Raw genomic sequence first — 19,911 nt, 5'->3', positions numbered from 1 at the left:
AAACATTTTCTTCCTGTAAAATCATATGGACGGTAAAATGTTTTTGTGTAAAATAGCTCTACATAATACTGTACTGCACAGCTGTTGGTTTCTTCCAATAATCACATTCAAGTTCAGCGTGACCACCGCCGATGCAGCGCTCGTGAATCGTAGCCTTCACTGCTGTTAAACGGTAGGTCATGCACTTTAGTGTCATCAGTGGCTGCTTAGGTATAATACAGCATGTTCTTGTTTTGCAGAAAAGAATGTATATTGTCAACGTGTGAGATTAGATTTTTCAAATAATTTGCATAAACATGATATCAGATTACATATGTCAAGCCTTAAAAGTGACAACAACCAGGTGCACCTGTTTAGAGTATGTAATGAATGGAACAGTGACTATTTCAGTCTCTAGTTGTATTTTGGTCCCAGTTGCCCTGTTTAAAAGATAAGTACATTAAGAGATTTCCATTGGGACCAATGACCAGCCTCTGCATTACTCACCGGAAGTTGCTTGGCTGCATTTTGTCCCACAAGGTGCCAGTCTCCATGTTGATTAACTAGTAACTGATCTATATTTTCTATTTTAAAATAGTACACTTCACACAAAAGAGCACTGGAAATCAGATTTCTTAGTTATTATGAAGTATTACAAGTATTGTATAATAGTTGTTGATTGACATGTTTCACTTATGCAAATACACATTCATTGCAATTGTCAACCTTATCTCCATTTTATTCAGGATTTTGTAGTAGTATGAGAGTATACAATACAAATGAATAAAGATAAACTCCATAGCTCTGTCCCAGATTACTTTATTAGCATTTTCATTTTCTTTTTTATTCTCTATTTCTGTCAGAAACACATTCTCATATAATCGCATAGCACATTTCCCTTCTATTTTGAGGTGAGTGGAATGTGAGCAGAGTATGTGGTGCTGCTACTGTGGCCTTTGATTGTTCTGTATGTGTCTATAATCAATCCCATTGGTGGTCCCTCTCTGGCAGAATATTTTACATTGAGAGTTCCATGGCACTATACAAAGACCCTCTCCTTTTTAAATTGTACTGATTGTTGTCCACTGTCTCTCAAAGCTAAATCAAATCATGTCCTTCGACTGGAGAGAGTACCATGTCAGAGATGGGTTTTTTTGTGGAGGGATCACAAAAAAAACTTTTGCTTTGTTTTTGCCACTTTCCATTTACAAATGTTATTGAATGATAAGTTCAGCTACAAAAAAAAGTATATAATTTAACTGTAAATCAAGGCCTCAAGTGGTGTATCGATAAAAAGGTTAAATTTGCCTATCGTGGAAAAATAGGACTATCGTGTCTGGGTATGCTCATGTATGGCTGTCTTTGTTTTCTATTTTTTCTTCAATGAGGAATGATCGGTTATTGAAACTAGCACCACGATCACATCCTGTGACTAAGTTTTCTACCTAAATGAGATTTCGTCAACTTTTAACATTGCACAAATATATACTACAGGCTCTCTGCTCTACAGAAAAATGTGATCTTAAAGGGTGAAAGGTGAACAGCAATTATGGAGTATGTAGCTTTTAACTATTTTTTTTTGTTCTTTTGTGTTGTATTGCTACATTTGAATCTGGAACAGGTGATTGGTACCTAACTATTCTAGTCATCGTGGTCATCCCTGCCATAATCCCCGTCATTAGTATCATGTTTGCCATCCCTCTCACTCCTCTCCTTCTCCTTCTTTGATTCCTTCACCACCTGGAGGAAGAGAAGAAGAGAAACAAACCTCAGTCAAATTCCACCACTTCCTGCAAATGCTTTCTCGTGAAACTACACTGTATAATGAATATCAAGGTGGACATAGAAAGTATGGATCACATTTTCTTGATACCAGGAAATATTTGGAATGTTTACCTCTCCATCACGAGTCTCCACTGTCTTAATCACCACAGGCTTCCTGCTAGGGGTGTCTGGGGTATGGTCATAGCCTATGAGGGGATAAGCCAGTTTTAGATACTGTGCATGATCATTTATATACATCTAATAGATTATGGATATGTTAAATATAAAGATAATACTGGCAAGTATATGGGTATTTGCATGGAGAGGGAAATACATTGAGAGATAAAGACTAGTATTATTGGTAATATGATGGAACTCACCCTTATCACCACTACGGCCATACTGGGAGGGATGCATGGGAACAGTAATCCTAAAGAGAAATGAAGCAATAGGTTAGCTCAGGAATGTGTTCATAATCAGATGCAAGTAAGGATGTCCTAACCCTTATCCTCCTCACCTGCTCTCCTCTCCCTCCAGCAGCTTGCGGTAAGTGGCAATTTCTATGTCCAGGGCCATCTTGACGTTGAGCAGGTCCTGGTATTCCCTCAGGTGTCGGGCCATCTCGTCCTTCAGGTGGTGGATCTCGTCCTCGTGGCGGACCACGTTGTCCTGGTAGTTATTGGCCTCCACGCCAAACTGGTCCTCCATCTCACGCATCTGCCTCAGCAGAGCCTCATTCTGAAAAATACACACATACATACAGTGAGGGCAGGAGGAAATGGGGGATTTTATTAATAGAGTATCTTGCATCTTTAGGATACCCAGCCCACATGGGCTTATAAAACACTGTATTCCATCACTGGGGGAAGATTGGGGGAGATTATTGGGGGAGGAAATTATAAGGGATTTTGCTCATCATCCTCTACTTACATGCCTGACGCACTTGGGTGATTCATGGCTGGCAGTCATTTTGGGTTAAGCCTGAGATCATTGTACTGTTGTTGCTCACTCAGCCAGTGTAAATTGGGGTTGATTACAGACAAATAGGCAAGTTCTGTGAGGCCTCACCGTGCTCTTCAGTGCATCAATCTCACAGCTGAGGGACTGCATCTGCCTCCTGTGCTCGTTTTGCTCTTGCTTGGCCTGCCTCATAGCATCAGTGTTACGCTTGGCAGAGTCTGTCAGGTCAGCAAACTGCAGGAGCATAGAACAAACACACAAATAAGAACAGGTGTTACTCTCTCTCTCTGTGTGTGTGTGTGTGTGTGTGTGTGTGTGTGTGTGTGTGTGTGTGTGTGTGTGTGTGTGTGTGTGTGTGTGTGTGTGTGTGTGTGTGTGTGTGTGTGTGTGTGTGTGTGTGTGTGTGTGTGTGTGTGTGTGTGCGCGCGTGCGTGCGTGCGTGCGTGTGTGTGTGATTAGGTCGTTCAAATTTGTGTGTGTGTGTGATTAGGTCGTTCAAATTTGTGTGTGTGTCCATTGTTCCCCCCTCACCTTGGACTTGTACCACTCCTCAGACTCATACATGTTCTTGGAGGCGATGTTCTCGTACTGGGCCCTGATGTCCTTGAGGGCAGCGGTCAGGTCAGGCCTGGCAGTCTGGTCCACCTCCATCTTCATTTGCTGGGTCTGGAAACTCACCTGCACCTCCTGGATCTCCTGAGAAGACAAGTGCAAGTGAGAGGTCAATTGGAAAAAAAGGCCTCTAAATAGCAGGTTGAATCCAAAAAGGTATGATTATGCATGGATAATCATGAAGACCATGATTTGTGGTCAACCATTTCAGCAGCTGCATCTACCTCATCATGTAGCTTCTTGAGGAACTCAATCTCATCCATCAGAGACTCGATCTTCCTCTCCAGCTCCAGGCGAGACAGAGTGGCATCATCCACATCCTGGTTCCAGATCAAACTGTTATTAGTAAGTATTTCATCAACCCCCAAACAGGTTAAACAAATATTTTTGGCTTGATCAGATAACTCTAACAGTGAGTGGGATGCAGTATTATATCAACAATGCAATGCCATCAATATTGTGTTTTGTCATACGTATCTTAGTTTGTATTCATTAGCGCACACTGTTAAAACCGTACATTTAAAAAAATAAATTAAAAAAAAGCATTTCTTATTAGAGTAGTTCAGATTAGTCCCTCGCCGTTTCGGTCTGTTTGTTTCCATTTGGTTCCTACAGATGTAGGATCTTAATTTGACCACCCTGTTGCAGGGGAACTTGTCTGCAATGCAGGACATTTAAAACTTGTAGTGTATTTGAGATTTAAAAGGCTTCTGAAGTTTGCATTTTCCACTTTGAAATTTTAGACTTGAAAAATGCATGGACCCCTACAAAAATGTCCATTAATTAGAATTCACATAATAATTCATATTTCCTGTTTCCGTAGGATTATTTTTCTGCTGTAGCAAGTTGGCTCAAATTAAGATCCTACATCTGTAGTGAAAACCCATGATTTCACGATTCTCAGAGTTGTAATGTAATCATAATAATCAGCTCTATCTCAGCCAAACAGAAGATGTCACTGTTATGCAGGGCTATGAGGTAAGGGAAGCTTTGGGTTGGGCTCTGACATCACAACCGGCATGCCAAATGTGATTATCCAGGCTGAGAATTTCAATCAGACTTTTACCGTCAACTATTGACTCGCTGCCCAATATATTGATTTGGTGTACATTGTGATGGTTCGAGTCTAGGGTGTGTTAACCTTGCGGAAGACAAGCAGGTTGCTCTCAGCCTCAGATCTCTTCTGATTCTCCTCATCCAGTCTGTAAGAAGAAAATACATACCAGGAGAAAATATTTATTACAGTCATGCATAGGCCTATGGAAATTCCTGTTGTAGATTCATATTATCTATTTATGGAACCTCAGACCTCCATCTTAGAATACATAAAGTAATGGAAATTCCCTATGTAACTCTTTATGGCACACTTTAGAACTAATTTGATATCGTTCACAATACTTGGGTTATAGTCTAGGTTTCGTCCAGCTCTGGACAAAGGAAGCTGAAGCCTTGGGACAGGATGGAACACAGTGCTAATTGCATAAGGGCTATCTGAGCGTTTGTCCCAAATCGTAAGCTATTCCCTACATAGGGCTCTGGTCAAAAGGTGTGCACTTTATAGGGAATAGGGTGCCATTTGGGATGCAGATCTAGTATGTCTGGCTGGGTGTCAAAGGTCTCCTCCTCAGAAAGAAGCATCAGCTGGCAAAAAGCCTCTGGATCAATTTGGTAATTCACTGTCCTGTAAAAGGATTTGGGAGCGTATCCAATGGGGTCAGCAGCTGCTACATCAAACAAATTTGGCTAATTACCACTTCTTGGAGGTCATCTGGACACACCCTGTCTTAAGCCTGACAGCTCTGGGCATTCTGCCACCAAAGTCTATACTACGTAAGCCTAATAGTATACTGACTGGTCTGACTAAGCCTTCCCTTTCCTAAATGTCAAATATACTTAACGTTTTATAAGCAGATTTAAAGCGTAAAAATATAACGCCTGGTTGAATAGATATACGAATAGGTTAAAACAGTTTGATAAATCTTTTGGTTTTGTATTAGTCATCATAGGACAGGGTCAAAGAACACGGAGTGTCTCTTCCACTGTTGTGATGAGTCATCAAAAATTATATCATAAGTCCAATGATATCATTCAGTTCACACCATATCCACTCTGTATCTAACATGGACTCACAGCAGGCTCGCTGGGGATTGGCTGTCCCTGTGGTCAGTCACTTGATTGCTTGACGTGTGCGTGTGTGTGGGGGATGGTTACTGCATGTGTGGGGCTTGCTGCCTCACCTCATCTTTAATTCATGGCATGTCACAGGGGTCCTTTTTTCCTAATGGGGTCCCAGGCACCGTCCCATCATCACAGGGGGACACTGCACATCCCCTAATGGAGCCACTCTCATTGAGTCACATTGATTTTTCCAGATGCTATTTTTCTCCCCACCTACACCTCCCCCTCTTCCTCCTCTACTGCCTCTTCCCTCTCTCATTCCCCTCCCTCTTCTGTCATCTCTCTACCCCTCTCTGGGGCAGGGAAGGGACATGGGGAGTGTTTGTGCGTTTACATGTAGTTAGTGGGTGTCTACAGGAATTGTAACTCAAATGGGGAAAAATACTGTTTCCCATAACTGGTTGTCTGGCTCTTCTCAAGTTTGAGTTTGAAAGAAAAATATTGTGGTTCGGTTTGAAAGGGCTGATGGAACTGCAGTGTAATTTAAAATTAAATGTGTTATTGTCTATATTTACATTCCATGGATGCAGGAAGTTTCATCTTCCGTTTAATGGCATTTGTTTAATTTAATAAAACATATTTGATGAAATAATCTGCCTCAACAGTTGCTGAGATGTCCATTGAAAGTTTGTAAATACTGTATAAATGGTCAAGTAGAAATGCTCTAATACTGTAGTGCCTTGTTTTCCTTGGTGTCCCATTCATTGCTTGGTTATGATATGCTGAAGCATTTCATCTTTTTTTATGTTGGATCCTTCCTGCCCAATGCCATGACATTTAGCGTGTTTGCGCACACGCACACACACACACACACACACACACACACACACACACACACACACACACACACACACACACACACACACACACACACACTGCAGTAAAGCACAGAGTGCGGTAGTATGCTGCGGTGCTTTTGTGTTCATCCTTCCAAAGTGCCACACCCCAGCCAGCCCACCACTGCTGGTATGGAGTTTTTGGTTGGAGCCCAAAGACCCCTGGTCCTGTATCAGTGTTTAAAATACAGCCTATAAATATTGTGGTGTAAGGGTCTGTTTAAAGATTAGTGGGGGTGATGGGAGGGTGGTGGTGGTGTGAAAGTCACAGACTGTACACAGACACACACTCTGTCCCCTCACTGCCCAGAACGTATCTATCAACATCAGAGTATAAAAAACTGCTAGTCTGCCAACTTCCTGAAATACACTCTCAATCGTTACACCCCCCTTTTCAAACACCACTACCTCCCAAAATCTCTCTACATCCCTCATGAACTTCCCAAACAACCCCCCCCCCCCCCCTACTTCTTGCTCCCAAAATCTTTCTACAGTACGTCACCCATGCACCCACTACCCAAGCATCCTACAACCCTCCCTTACCTTAACCCTCACTCTCCAAACATCCTTCACACCCCACCCCTCCCCCCCACTCTCTCATCCATGTCACCCACCTCTGTTTGATAAGGTTCATGTCTTCTGCCAGGTTGTCCCTCTCCACCTGGTACTGGTCCCTCTCCTTTCCCACGTGGTCCAGCTGGCGCCTCAGCTCCCTCAGCTCCTCCTGGAAGAGCTCGGTGGCCCGGTTGGGCTGTCCCTCCTGCTGCTGACCCTTGAACTGGCTCAGCTCCTGCTGCAACCCGCTGTTCTGCTGCTCCAGGTAGTGCACCTTGTCGATGAAGCTGGCAAAGCGGTCGTTGAGGTCCTGCAGCTCCACCTTCTCGTTGCTGCGGGTGGCCAGGAACTCGGCGTTGACCGCGTCGGCCAGCTGGAAATCCACCTTTTCGTAGGTGAGACGGGGCGGCTGGGTGCTGGAGCGCTGGCGCTGCTGGTGGTGGTAGTTGGAGGAGCGAGTGGGCACCACGGGTGATATAGAGCGCATGTAGTGCCCGCTGGACATTGGCATGCGGGAGTATGAAGGCGAATAGGAGGACATCGAGATGGGGTTGGGGCCCCCGAATGTGCGACGGTAGGAGGTGGAGGCGCGTCCTGAAGGGTGGTTCATTGAAGGGTGACTCATGGTTGATATTTGGTGGCCTGTAATTTTGCTAACTATTTATTTCAAACTATCTATCTCTCCTTACTGTCTCTGTCTGGTGGAGCCGAAGGTGCCTGGGAGCAGGGAGTGAAGCAACAGGATGTCTGACTGAGGAGTGCTGTGGCTTTTATATACACGAGCTGGACATCCCATCTGCCTCACCCCCATCCCCCGCTGCCTCCCTGCAAACACCCCCCCCTCAGCCACACCCTACTTCCCTCCCTCCTAGTCTCCAGAGCCCCTGCCTCCTTCCTCTATCCATCACTCCTCAACATACATGCAGTCTTAGGCCACTCCCTGGCCCACAGTAGCAGGCCCTCTTCCCCCTTTGTTTTCTCTCTCTCTCTCTTCCATCTGCCCCTCCCTTTTGTCCATAGCAGGAGGCCAAACTGTTTCCCACGTTAATGCCTTCATCTCTAAAGATGTCCCCATCGCCAAGCCCACCTCCCCCTCCTCACCTTGACAGCTGACATATCCTTTGTAGGATGCTGTGTCTGCTCCCTGCTTTTTTTTCTTCAAATCATCTCCTCCTGTTGCTTTGTCCCACTCCTTGTCACTCTATCGTCTGTCTTCTCTTTCACTGTTAATATCCTTCATTTATCTGTAATGGTACAGTAGATGTACATAAGTGACATCATCAGCATCAATTATGTAAGACATTGGAAAGTTGTTCAACAAAGTACTTTGTGCAAATAAATCCAGAAACAGACATTTGTTTTATTAATCAGGATTTTATATCACAACGCTCATTTGGTTAAGATTGCAGAGCTGAATTAATTTCCTCTTTCTCTCTCTTTCTTTCATTTCCACGGTAATGGAATACTTTATTGATATTCTGGCAGGCAAGGGCTATGACTGTGCAATTTAATCCTGCATGACCGACTGGTTTAGAGTGATCTCTGTTTGAATCCTGCTCAGCAGATTTCAGAACAACACTTTGTTGTTCTTATATTTAAGATCCGGTCATGTCCTCTGAGCTCAGACACAATGACAATGTAAATGTAGTATTTTCATATTTTTGTGGGTATTGTAGTGAGGTGCGTACTGAGGTGCGTACTGGCGGCAGAGAAGTCAGGCGCAGGAGAGCGAAAACTGATTTACAACGGTGTTGTTTAATATCCATAAACCACCGTCAACAGAACAATACAATAAATGGGTCAAACAAAACCCGGTGAATATCAGCATACCGTTGCATAAGCACTACAAGAAAACAATTACCGACAAGGACATGCGGGTGAACAGAGGGTTAAATACACAACATGTAATTGATGGAATAGGAACCAGGTGTGACAAGACAAAACCAATGGAAAATGAAAAGTGGATCAGCGATGACTAGAAGGTCGGTGAATTCGACCGCCGAACGCCGCCCGAACAAGGAGATGGACCAACTTCTGCGGAAGTCGTGACAGGTATTTTTCAAACTGAGACAAAGGGTTTTAGAAAAAATGTCTATTGGTTGACCAGTCTAACTTTTATTGTAACAAAATTAATTAAATACATACTTTGCAGTACATGGGTAGGCTCTGGACTGAGTAAGCCTTGAGAATCTGAGGGAGAAGCAGCAGGTTTCCAAGGCGATAGACTTCTTCATGTGTTTCTCATGAGTCCAGGGTGTGCTGCTGCAGGACAGAGAATTAGTGGTCTGGTAACAAAGAATTTGGAAAGTGACTAGGAGGAATGCTAGGTGTCCAGTAAGGTGTCATTAGCAAAAACCACCCCCCACTAATGACAAGGAATCTAAGAAAATAAGTCAAAATTGACATTCCAAACAATTTAGTCATATTCAAAATATACAGAAGCATAATATGTTGATAACGAGTGAAAGAATAACTTCTTACTGTATTGAAAATGGTATACTACAGTGCCTATTGCTCAGTTGTTGCTCAGTGTTATTGTACTGCAGTGCATAGCCTCAAAGCAACGTGTAAAAAAGTACACTGTGAAGTTCCAGGAAGCCTAAATGCATTTTACTGCAGAGGCAAATTAGTTGCCAGCTCTGTATGTTGGGTTGTGTGGGTTAGTGTGCATGTACACGGAAGACCTGTACTAATTAGCGATTTGTGTCTCTGAACACCTGTGTGTAAAGGGAACACGGACGCCACAAATGGTGTACTGAAGAATACTGTCAGGTGCAACTGTGGTAAAACCGGTTAAAACAGTGTACAGTAAGGGTGTATTTTTCATTTGTGAAATTATTTTCATGTGGTATGAATATAGAAGGCTTTATGTTTCTAGAACCGTACCGCAATTGAGAGTCGATTCACGTTTAGAGTGTTTGGCTGTTTTGACTGCCAGAGCCAATTTGCCTCTTAACAGAACATGTAAGGTCCTGCTCTATAAGAACTAAGGTTAGGCTCCTTTAGTCCATAGGTGTCACGTTCGTCACGTTCGTCAAGGATCGGACCAAGGTGCAGCGTGGTATGAGCACATTCTCCTTTTAATGAATGAACAAAAACAACAAACAACCAAACGAAACGTGAAGCTATATAAACTAGTGCTGACAGGCAACTAAACATACACAAGATCCCACAACTAACAATGGGAAAAATGGCTACCTAAATATGATCCCCAATCAGAGACAACGATAAACAGCTGTCTCTGATTGGGAACCATATCAGGCCAACATAGACATACAAAAACCCTAGATGACAAAAACCATAGACATACAACAACTAGAGTACCCACCCTAATCACACCCTGACTTAACCAAAATATATAGAAAAACAGAGAATCTAAGGTCATCTACCCTCGGTGGCAGCTCCGGTTCTGGACGCAGCCCCCCCTCCTTACACTGATCCCTCCGCTTTTGTGGAACCGGACCGTGGATCGTCGCCGGAGGCTCTGGACTGCAGCTCGTCGCTAGAGGCCCCGGACTGGGGACCGTCGCCGGAGACCCCGGACTGGGGACCGTCGCCGGAAGCTCTGGACTGGGAACCGTCGCCGGAAGCTCTGGACTGGGAACCGTCGCCGGAAGCTCTGGACTGGGAACCGTCGCCGGAAGCTCTGGACTGGGAACCGTCGCCGGAAGCTCTGGACTGTGGTGGCGCACTGGAGGTCTGATGCGTGGGACTGGTACAGGTGGCACCGGGCTGATGACACGCACCTCAGGGCGAGTGCAGGAAAGAGGCACAGGACGTACTGGACTGTGGATGCGCACTGGAGACCTGATGCGTAGACATAAAACAACTAGAGTACCCACCCTAGTCACACCCTGACCTAACCAAAATATATAGAAAAACAGAGAATCTAAGGTCAGGGTGTGACAATAGGTTGGCAAGTGAAAGACATTCTACCAATCCATTTTAATGTTGAAGCAATGCAGAGCATGCACCTTGTCTACTGTGGGAGGTTTCCCCTTTCTTTACAGTACATCCCTACCTCCAGGTATATCTCTCCCTCCCCCTCTCCTTCTCCCTCCTGCTCTGTGATTTGCTCCCTCCCATTCCTCTTCCATTCATTTTGAGATCCAAAGACACAACTAAATTTTTGCTCCCAATTATTCAACAATCTCTTTAAAACATTTCATCCATCAAAGTCTCTCTCTCTCTATGTTTGGCTGTATGAGTGCAGCAGTACAGCACTTGGCCAGCTGCTACCCATGTCTGGCTTTCTTGGTAATTCATTTCATGTGTGATGGGCCTTGCACTATAATCTAATCAACCTGCCTTATAGTAAAGAACCTAGTCTTTTGCTCCCTTTCTCTTTCTCCCTGCTTCTGTCTTTCCTTAATGGAAGATTACACACTGCAATTCTTCACTGTTCCTTTTCCCCCGATAAAGACCAATATTCTCAAATGGCAACTGATCAGGTTCCCCATGACCTGAGTCTCTATCCCCTCCCTTCACACACACACACACGCACACACACGCACACACCTCAAAGCTATCTTATCTCACTGTAAAATCTAGGACCCAATCACCTTCTGATGTACAGATATCATGTTTCCTGTATTAGTGCTTCCTCCCAGCAGACATACCAAGCAGCATCCATTTCAAAGACATGAGTGAGTCTAGCAGCTCGTAATTAAAGCAACCATGACATGCTTAATTGTTCACTTGGCTAAAGCTGCAGTTAACCATCTATCAGCACCGACTACACTGGTCAGACCAGGTAGGTAATGACCGTGTGAAATGTGCATGAAACACATCGTGCAGACAGAGAGGGTCACCTCGCTTGTAGTCCTAAGGAAACTTTGGCAGTATTTAGTTTTTTATGCGTTATTTCTTACATTGTCAGCCCAGAACATCTTAAGTATTATAACATACAGCTGGGAAGAACTATGGGATATCAGAGCGATGTCAACTTACCAGCACTACGACCAGGAATACGACTTTCCCAAAGCGGATCCTTTGTTCGAACCACCCAAGGCATTCCAACTGATTCCAGAGTCTGACCCAACACAATGTTGCCGCAGAAGAGGTAGACGGAGCAGCCTTCTAGTCAGACTTCGGAGGCGCGCACACCACCCACCTCTTCTGAGTATATTACTCACTAATGTCCAGATTCTAGACAACAAGGTAGAAGAAATTAAGGCAAGTGTTGCTTTCCAGAGAGAAAGTAGGGATTGTAACATACTCTGTTTCACGGAAACATGGCTCTCTGGGGACATGCTGTTCATTGACTACAGCTCAGTATTCAACACCATAATACCCTCCAAGCTCATCATTAAGTTTGAGGCCCTTGGTCTCAACCCCACCCTGTGATTGGGTCCTGGACTTCCTGACGGGCCGCCCCCAGGTGGTGAAGGAAGGAGACATCTCAATTTCGCTGATCCTCAACACTGGGGCCCCACAAGGGTGTGTGCTCATCCCCCTCCTGTATTCCCTGTTCACCCATGACTGCATGGCTGATGATCGTGGACTTCAGGAAACAGCAGAGGGAGCACCCCCCTATCCACATCGATGGGACAGCAGTGGAGAAGGTGGAAAGTTTTAAGTTCCTCTGCGTACACATCACGGACAAACTGAAATGGTCCACCCACACAGACACAGTGTGGTGAAGAAGGCTGAAGAAATTTGGCAAAAACCGTCACAAACTTTTACAGATATACAATTGAGAGCATCCTGTCTGGCTGTATCACTGCATGGTACGGCAACTGCACCGCCCACAACCGCACGTCTCTCTAGTTGGTGGTGCAGTCTGCACAACGCATCACCGGTGGCAAACTACCTGCCCTCCAGGACACCAACAACACCCGATGTCACAAGAAGGCCAAAAAGATCAAGGAAGACAAACACCTGAGCCACTGCCTGTTCACCCTGCTACCATCCAGAAGGCGAGGTCAGTATCGGTGCATCTAAGCTGGGATCGAGGACTGAAAAATAGCTTCTATCTTAAGGCCATCAGACTGTTAACAGCCATCACTAACAGAGGCTGCTGCCGACATACAGACTCAAATCATTGACCACTTTAATAAATGGAACACTAGTCACTTTATTAATGCCACTTTAATAATGATGTTTACATATCTTGCATTACTCATCCTATATGTATAAACTGTATTTTATACCATCTATTGCATCTTGCCTATGCCGCTCGGTCATTGCTCATCCATATATTTATATGTAATATTCTTATTCCATCCCTTTACTTAGATTTGTGTGTATTAGGTAGTTGTGGAATTGTTAGATTACTTGTTGATATTGCTGCAGTCGGAACTAGAAGCACAAGCATTTCGCTACACTCGCCATAACATCTGCTAACCATGTGTATGTGACCAATACCATTTGATTTGGCATGAGGCAACATGCTCTGTATGTTATCATTCTCCTCCTGCTTATCTAACCTCAACAGTCAAGCTCTAAGTTAATGATCTGCAAGTAAGAACAAAAATGATCAATTCAAGTATAATTCATAAAGTATTTGTGTTATAACAGTACCCTAAACCATTCATAAGAAAATGCCATGCTAGGGAGACGCCATTGTATTCTATTATTTTGTCATACACAGATTACTCAATATTTGTACATAATGGAGCTGCTGTCTGGAATGTTAAAATAATGTGGTCTCAGACTTTGGGCGCATGCAGTGCCTTGCGAAAGTATTTGGCCCCCTTGAACTTTGCGACCTTTTGCCACATTTCAGGCTTCAAACATAAATAATTTTGCACGCCCAATTTTTCAGTTTTTGATTTGTTAAAAAAGTTTGAAATATCCAATAAATGTCGTTCCACTTCATGATTGTGTCCCACTTGTTGATTCTTCACAAAAAAATACAGTTTTATATCTTTATGTTTGAAGCATGAAATGTGGCAAAAGGTCGCAAAGTTCAAGGGGGCCGAATACTTTCGCAAGGCATTGTAGCCACAGGAAGTTGTTTTGGGGGTAGGTGTACACTCTGTCCTCATCTCTGGCATTATAGCAGAGCCAAACAAAGGCCAGGAAAATATCAGCCCATACCTCATGTCAATGCATGATACTTAAGAGGATTATTTAATCAGACCCAGACCACTTCCACAAAATACAATTAAAATATTCCAAATCTCAAGAGGTTTCCAAAGTAATTTTGCATACAGTAGACACTGAAACCTTCACTCTCCACTGAAGACCTTATATTCAAAGTTCAGGCCTTTCACCTCAACAGTCAATTGCCCGTTAAGGAAGAGAATAGGAAATGCTGTTTTAGCTTGTTTTGAACATGTTCACGTCACTCACACAGGGATTTGATGACACCGGTATGAATGTAATAAGATGCTACTCTTTTATAGCTCTGAAGTACAGGTCAGAGGTCTTTAATATTAACACCGCTAACAATAATTCAGAGGACAACTATTTGTAATTGAAGGGTATGTGGATACCATCCAAAGTGCCCCTTACTGACATCAAATTACTGAGGAAAGGTAGCTAATATATATATATATATATATATATATACACACAGCCTAAGCGCACAATTATCAATGACATACACAAACTTCCTCTATATCAAACCAGAATGCGTCAAATGCTCAATCAAGAACAAAGGAGTCGTTTTGCTGAAGAGGGATCAAAAGACTGTTGTCCCACATTGGTTCTCCTATTCCGACTATATTTGCATAGATTTTATGAAACAGTCCCAATGTTCAGCCTCATTCAGAGCAAGCTGTGATATCCAACACAGCAGAGCAATCATAGTGAGTGCTGTATTATGAGACATAACTTGGCATCCACATAAAATGAAGTAATCATTTGATTTTATATGCAGGGTAATGAACCACAAACAAGTTTACAAACATTGAAATGGACTTTTATTGCAAGAAAATAGAGCAATATTTAAAAGTCAAGGTTACAAAGGGACAGAAAAGCATTGTTCCATGAGGAATGGTTGAATGTGTTGAGACAGGCTGAAGTTTCCTGATACTTCTTAGTACTCTTCTCCCTCATCCTCTCCTTCCACGCTATCTGCGCCCACCTCCTCATAATCTTTCTCCAGGGCAGCCATGTCTTCCCTGGCCTCAGAGAACTCTCCCTCCTCCATACCCTCACCTACGTACCAGTGCACGAATGCACGCTTGGCATACATCAGGTCAAACTTGTGGTCAAGGCGGGCCCAAGCCTCAGCCACTGCAGTGGTGTTGCTAAGCATGCACACTGCCCTCTGGACCTTGGCCAGATCTCCACCAGGTACCACAGTTGGGGGCTGGTAGTTGATACCAACCTTGAAACCAGTTGGGCACCAGTCTACAAACTGGATGGAGCGTTTTGTTTTGATGGTGGCAATGGCAGCGTTAACATCTTTGGGCACAACGTCGCCACGGTACAGCAGACAGCAGGCCATGTACTTGCCGTGACGTGGGTCACATTTCACCATCTGATTACATGGCTCAAAACAGGCATTTGTGATCTCTGAAACAGTCAGCTGCTCATGGTAAGCCTTCTCTGCTGAGATCACTGGGGCATAGGTGGCAAGGGGGAAGTGGATACGGGGATAGGGCACCAAGTTGGTCTGGAACTCTGTCAGATCAACATTGAGGGCACCATCGAATCGGAGGGAAGCAGTGATTGAGGACACAATCTGGCTGATCAACCTGTTCAGGTTGGTGTAGGAAGGACGCTCGATATCGAGGTTCCTACGGCAGATGTCATAGATGGCCTCATTGTCTACCATGAAAGCACAGTCAGAATGCTCCAGGGTGGTGTGGGTGGTCAGGATTGAGTTGTAGGGCTCAACAACAGCTGTGGACACCTGGGGAGCTGGGTAGATGGAGAACTCAAGCTTGGACTTCTTGCCATAGTCAACAGACAGGCGTTCCATCAACAGGGAAGTGAAACCAGAACCGGTGCCACCTCCAAAGCTGTGGAAGACCAGGAAGCCCTGGAGGCCAGTGCACTGGTCAGCCTGGAGAGAAGGAAGAGATGTTTCAAATGTATTGTTAATTCAGTAATTAGGCAGGTTGTACCATGTACAATAAGACATCACTAAAGGTTCTTTGAGATTCTCACCAGTTTGCGGATCCTGTCCAGAACCAAGTCGATGATCTCTTTGCCGATGGTGTAATGCCCACGGGCGTAGTTGTTGGCTGCATCCTCCTTCCCAGTGATCAGCTGCTCAGGGTGGAAGAGCTGGCGGTAAGTTCCAGATCGCACCTCATCTGGAGAAAGATCAGTTCGCTTTTCTCAAGACTAAGGAGATATACCAATGTTAGCAGAACCTCATTGCTTCAAGACAGTGATCTTACCAATGACAGTGGGCTCCAGATCCACAAACACAGCCCTGGGGACGTGCTTGCCAGCTCCAGTCTCACTGAAGAAGGTGTTAAAGGAGTCGTCACCTCCTCCAATGGTCTTGTCACTGGGCATCTTGCCATCTGGTTGGATCCCATGCTCAAGACAGTACAGCTCCCAGCATGCATTGCCGATCTGGACTCCAGCCTGGCCCACATGGACCGAGATACACTCACGCTGTGGAAAAATGAACAATCACGTAAAATTGAGTGCTCAGATATTAGTAGTCTTTCCTACAGATGAGTTCCAGTTATTTGAAAAAGCCTTTTCACGAGGAAGACATTTTGGCTGTATGGGCTTGTGTACCTGTATGTTTTCAAGTTATGCATAGCCTTGGATCTAAATCAAGCACACCCTGGTCACCTGACTCAGTTTGTAAGTGATTATATGCAGCTATGAGGGAGACAGACCTGCTCTGTGTTGGTGCTGCAGAGAAAGCACATGACTACAGGCAGCAGATTTTGGAGTAGAGTAAGTCTATTCATGGCTCTAAATTATTGAGGGGTTTAACCTCTTCTAAATTTAATCAAGATTTAGACAGAAATGTAAGGATACACTTCCAGACCATTATTAAAATACGTTTTGGTTATTATTCGTGTTTAACTTAGGCTACTACATGTCAATGACTCATTTTAAAGATGTATATTTAAATCAATGTGGCCTAATCAAACCATGAGAAACAATTGACAGGATTTACGTGTTACATCTGTGTTATTGGCTATGGCACTGTCATTCGGTGCTCATGACAATGGGAGTGATTATAGCTGTCGACTGTGGTAATCCTCGATGTAACGTTACTGAAAATCAGCATGGCAAGGATTAGCTATGTATGGGTCGGCAGAAAAATCCCTGATATGGCACAATTGACACTAGCCTACTCTGAAGAGTGGAGTTGTTTTTTTTCAGCGACCCTGATTTTTTTTTGTTTATCTAAATTTATTCAGATTGAGCCAAATAGGCTATGCCATTGAATGGGCAACTCCCCTTTCCAACGAAACGAAATGGCGTCGTCTAAAATAAAAGTGTACAGGTCAATGCCTCTGGAGTATAAGGGACTACAATATAATCAGGTTATAATGATTGATATAGGCTGGAGCAGCCCGTCTAGTTTCTTTTATTTGCACAAGATAAGAAAGCACTACGTGGTCTGACTCTCGGTTTATTCAGGTATTGACAAGAATGTAACGATATCTGCCTACCCAGACATTTGATTATTATCCTATACAAGGTCCTGCCCCTCGAACTTCCACCGGCAACAGACTATAAAAAAATATCTGCAATAAATCACGATTAAGTCATCTCGATGGTGTGTCAGATCATTTTCTATTTTACTGCTTTTGCATTGTAGACTAGTTATGAATATGACCAGGACACATGTTCTCTACAAATGCATGCCACTTTCCGCAATGCAACAAAGCAAGAATAGCCTACTATGGTCAATGAGCGGGGAGAGGAGGAAAGGGCTAAATGCCGCCCTACATAAGGAATCAAAGACCTCAATCTGTGGCGCAGTCCTAACTATTTGTGTCACATCGAATGTCTGTCACTGTGGGAAAAAAATAAAAATCATACAAAGTATAAACGTGTTAGACAATAGAAGATATAGGCAACAGGTATTAATTATGGTGTCATGTTTTGTTGATAATCCATAATCTAATTTTATTACACGATCATGACACATTTAAAGAAGTCTACATTACAATTCTCGTCATTTTCATATTCAAACTTACCATGTCTAAGATGAGGAGTTTTATAAGAGCAGTAAAGATAAAATAAGAAGCAGTAGATTAAAGACCAACTCTCACAGACGGACCTTTAGGAGTCTAATGTGAGAAGTTCCAGTAATGTGTAAGGGTGGGGCTTTATATAGGCTACTGATTATGACGGTCCGCCACATTTGGGCGGGCTTTAGACTGAAATTTACCGCCCACCTGGGGAAAAGAAGAGGCGTTTTTGCTCGTTCTATTGGACCATTTGAAGGAGGACCATTTGAGGACCACGAATGAAGGAAATGGCGTGAAAGTGTTACCTACGACCAACCATATCATGTCTAAACTTCAAAAGACTTCAAAAGTCTTTCTGCTTTTTTTGCATTTTAGCTAACCCTAACCTTTTTCCTAAACTTAACCTAATTGTCCTAACATGCCATGTTAATTCACCTAACCTGCTGCTTAAGCTCTTCTAAACCTGCTACGAAAAGTCAATTCTGACAAAAGCTGGATATTCTCCAGCCATGATCCTACAACCAAAGTACAATGCGGTGAAGATAAGCAAATTCCCACAGCAAGGTTTTACAACTATTTTGATAGCCGATTAATTTGAAAATGATAACAATGTAGGCCTAACCTTTGACACCATCTTTATCTGTCATCTTTAGTTTTTTAAATTTGCCCTAGGGTATATGATTTTGCTTTAGATTTAATCATAATTCTTGATTTATTTTTTGGATCTGCTTGATATAAGCCTATTGCAGCTGAGAATCTTTCTACATTGACTTTGTAACTAATTTGGAGGACACAGCTGTCATTTTACTGGTCTCAAGGAAGCACTTCTCCCTCTTTTTAAAAACTTTGCTGAGTCTGCTGGGTCATTAAAGAGGGCTGTTGCACAGGTTATTATAGTTTGGGTTTTACATATCAGTTTTAATTTATATTCGTTTTTAGATTTTAATTTGGAGTTTAGTTTCAGTTAGTTTTCAGACCTGATTGTCACGTTCTGACCCTAGTTCTTGTTATTTGTTTGTTTTAGTTGGGTGGGCATTCTATGTTTTGTGTTTCTAGGTTGGTTTTCTGTGTTCTGCCTAGTATGGTTCTCAATCAGAGGCAGGTGTCGTTAGTTGTCTCTGATTGAGAATCATACTTAGGTAGCCTGGGTTTCACTGTTGTTTTGTGGGTGATTGTTTCCGTGTCTGTGTTTGTTTGCCACACGGTACTGTTTCGGTTTTGTTCACGTTTATTGTTTTGTATTTGTGTTCATGTTGAGTTTTTCATATTAAAAACCATGGACACTTACCATGCCGCATCTTGGTCCGATCCTTGCTATACACCTCTGCAGAGGAAGAGGAGGAAAACCTTTACACTGATTTGCTACTTTTTATTTAGTTTCAGTTATATACAAATATTTATATTTCGTTGTATTATTTAGTTCTAGTGTTATGGACAGAAAGCATGCATGGGCCAGGCTAGGAGCCATTTGTGTTATATAGTTTGTTGTGTTTTTTGGGATGTCACTTCTTGCAGCCTGGGGGCAGTAATACATAGCGTGAAGGGTTATAGGTTTTGTTAGGTTTAAAGGTACAATCAGCAATTGCTTCATACATTTTTGGATTTATAAATTAATGATATGTACCCATTGATTCTTGAAGAATATAACTTATAAATGCCTCATGAGCTTAGTTCAACTGTCGATACCCATCACAACCCAACATATAAGCTTTTTTACACCAATGTTTATAAACAAAGTAAATATAAACTAATATTGTAAAGCCTCAAAACATGGGTGAAACTATAATTTTGGATATCATGGATGGTCAGTCTTTGAATCCATAGCTCTCTATGAATTTTAGAATGGTTACATTTCCCCAGCTCCATCCCTCAGCTTTTTACCAAAAATGCTGATTGGCCCTTTACATTATAAAGTCAATCTCAATATGACTTGGATTTAAAAGGAATAGTGCTGAAAC

The 19,911-nt window shown here is 43.1% G+C and overlaps 2 protein-coding genes across 3 annotated transcripts; both read right to left on the bottom strand.

Annotated features, from left to right (window-relative positions):
- Positions 1-793: 793 nt before the first annotated feature.
- Positions 794-7,574, bottom strand: LOC139369780 (plasticin-like). Of its 2 annotated transcripts, none has more exons than XM_071109046.1 (9): positions 6,944-7,574; positions 4,457-4,517; positions 3,540-3,635; positions 3,235-3,399; positions 2,812-2,937; positions 2,261-2,481; positions 2,124-2,173; positions 1,876-1,949; positions 794-1,719 (listed from the first exon to the last, which is right to left on the bottom strand). In XM_071109046.1, the coding sequence occupies exons 1-9, from the start codon at positions 7,507-7,509 to the stop codon at positions 1,621-1,623; spliced, it is 1,458 nt and encodes a 485-aa protein (XP_070965147.1). In that variant the 5' UTR covers positions 7,510-7,574; the 3' UTR covers positions 794-1,620. The 2 variants fall into 2 exon arrangements, with proteins under 2 accessions (XP_070965147.1, XP_070965148.1); XM_071109047.1 differs by having other exon boundaries at positions 3,235-3,396.
- Positions 7,575-14,735: 7,161 nt separating this feature from the next.
- On the bottom strand, positions 14,736-18,068 carry LOC139370997 (tubulin alpha-1C chain). The gene is made up of 4 exons (XM_071110956.1): positions 17,960-18,068; positions 16,184-16,406; positions 15,948-16,096; positions 14,736-15,843 (listed from the first exon to the last, which is right to left on the bottom strand). The coding sequence occupies exons 1-4, from the start codon at positions 17,960-17,962 to the stop codon at positions 14,869-14,871; spliced, it is 1,350 nt and encodes a 449-aa protein (XP_070967057.1). The 5' UTR covers positions 17,963-18,068; the 3' UTR covers positions 14,736-14,868.
- Between the last annotated feature and the right edge of the window lie 1,843 nt (positions 18,069-19,911).

The sequence above is a fragment of the Oncorhynchus clarkii genome, chromosome 17, assembly GCF_045791955.1.
Source record: "Oncorhynchus clarkii lewisi isolate Uvic-CL-2024 chromosome 17, UVic_Ocla_1.0, whole genome shotgun sequence".
NCBI lineage: Eukaryota > Metazoa > Chordata > Actinopteri > Salmoniformes > Salmonidae > Oncorhynchus > Oncorhynchus clarkii.
Note: the sequence above shows the minus strand (reverse complement) of the source record. Positions and strands in the feature narration are given on the sequence as shown.

Coding starts and splice junctions, on each gene's coding strand:
- LOC139369780 (XM_071109046.1), bottom strand. CDS start 7,509: ATGAGTCACCCTTCAATGAACCACCCTTCAGGACGCGCCTCCACCTCC. Junction 2,174..2,260: donor CTGGAGGGAGAGGAGAGCAG/GTGAGGAGGATA, acceptor ATTTCTCTTTAG/GATTACTGTTCCCATGCATC. Junction 1,950..2,123: donor TGGCCGTAGTGGTGATAAGG/GTGAGTTCCATC, acceptor ATCCCCTCATAG/GCTATGACCATACCCCAGAC.
- LOC139370997 (XM_071110956.1), bottom strand. Junction 16,097..16,183: donor TCTGGAGCCCACTGTCATTG/GTAAGATCACTG, acceptor ATCTTTCTCCAG/ATGAGGTGCGATCTGGAACT. Junction 15,844..15,947: donor TGGACAGGATCCGCAAACTG/GTGAGAATCTCA, acceptor CCTTCTCTCCAG/GCTGACCAGTGCACTGGCCT.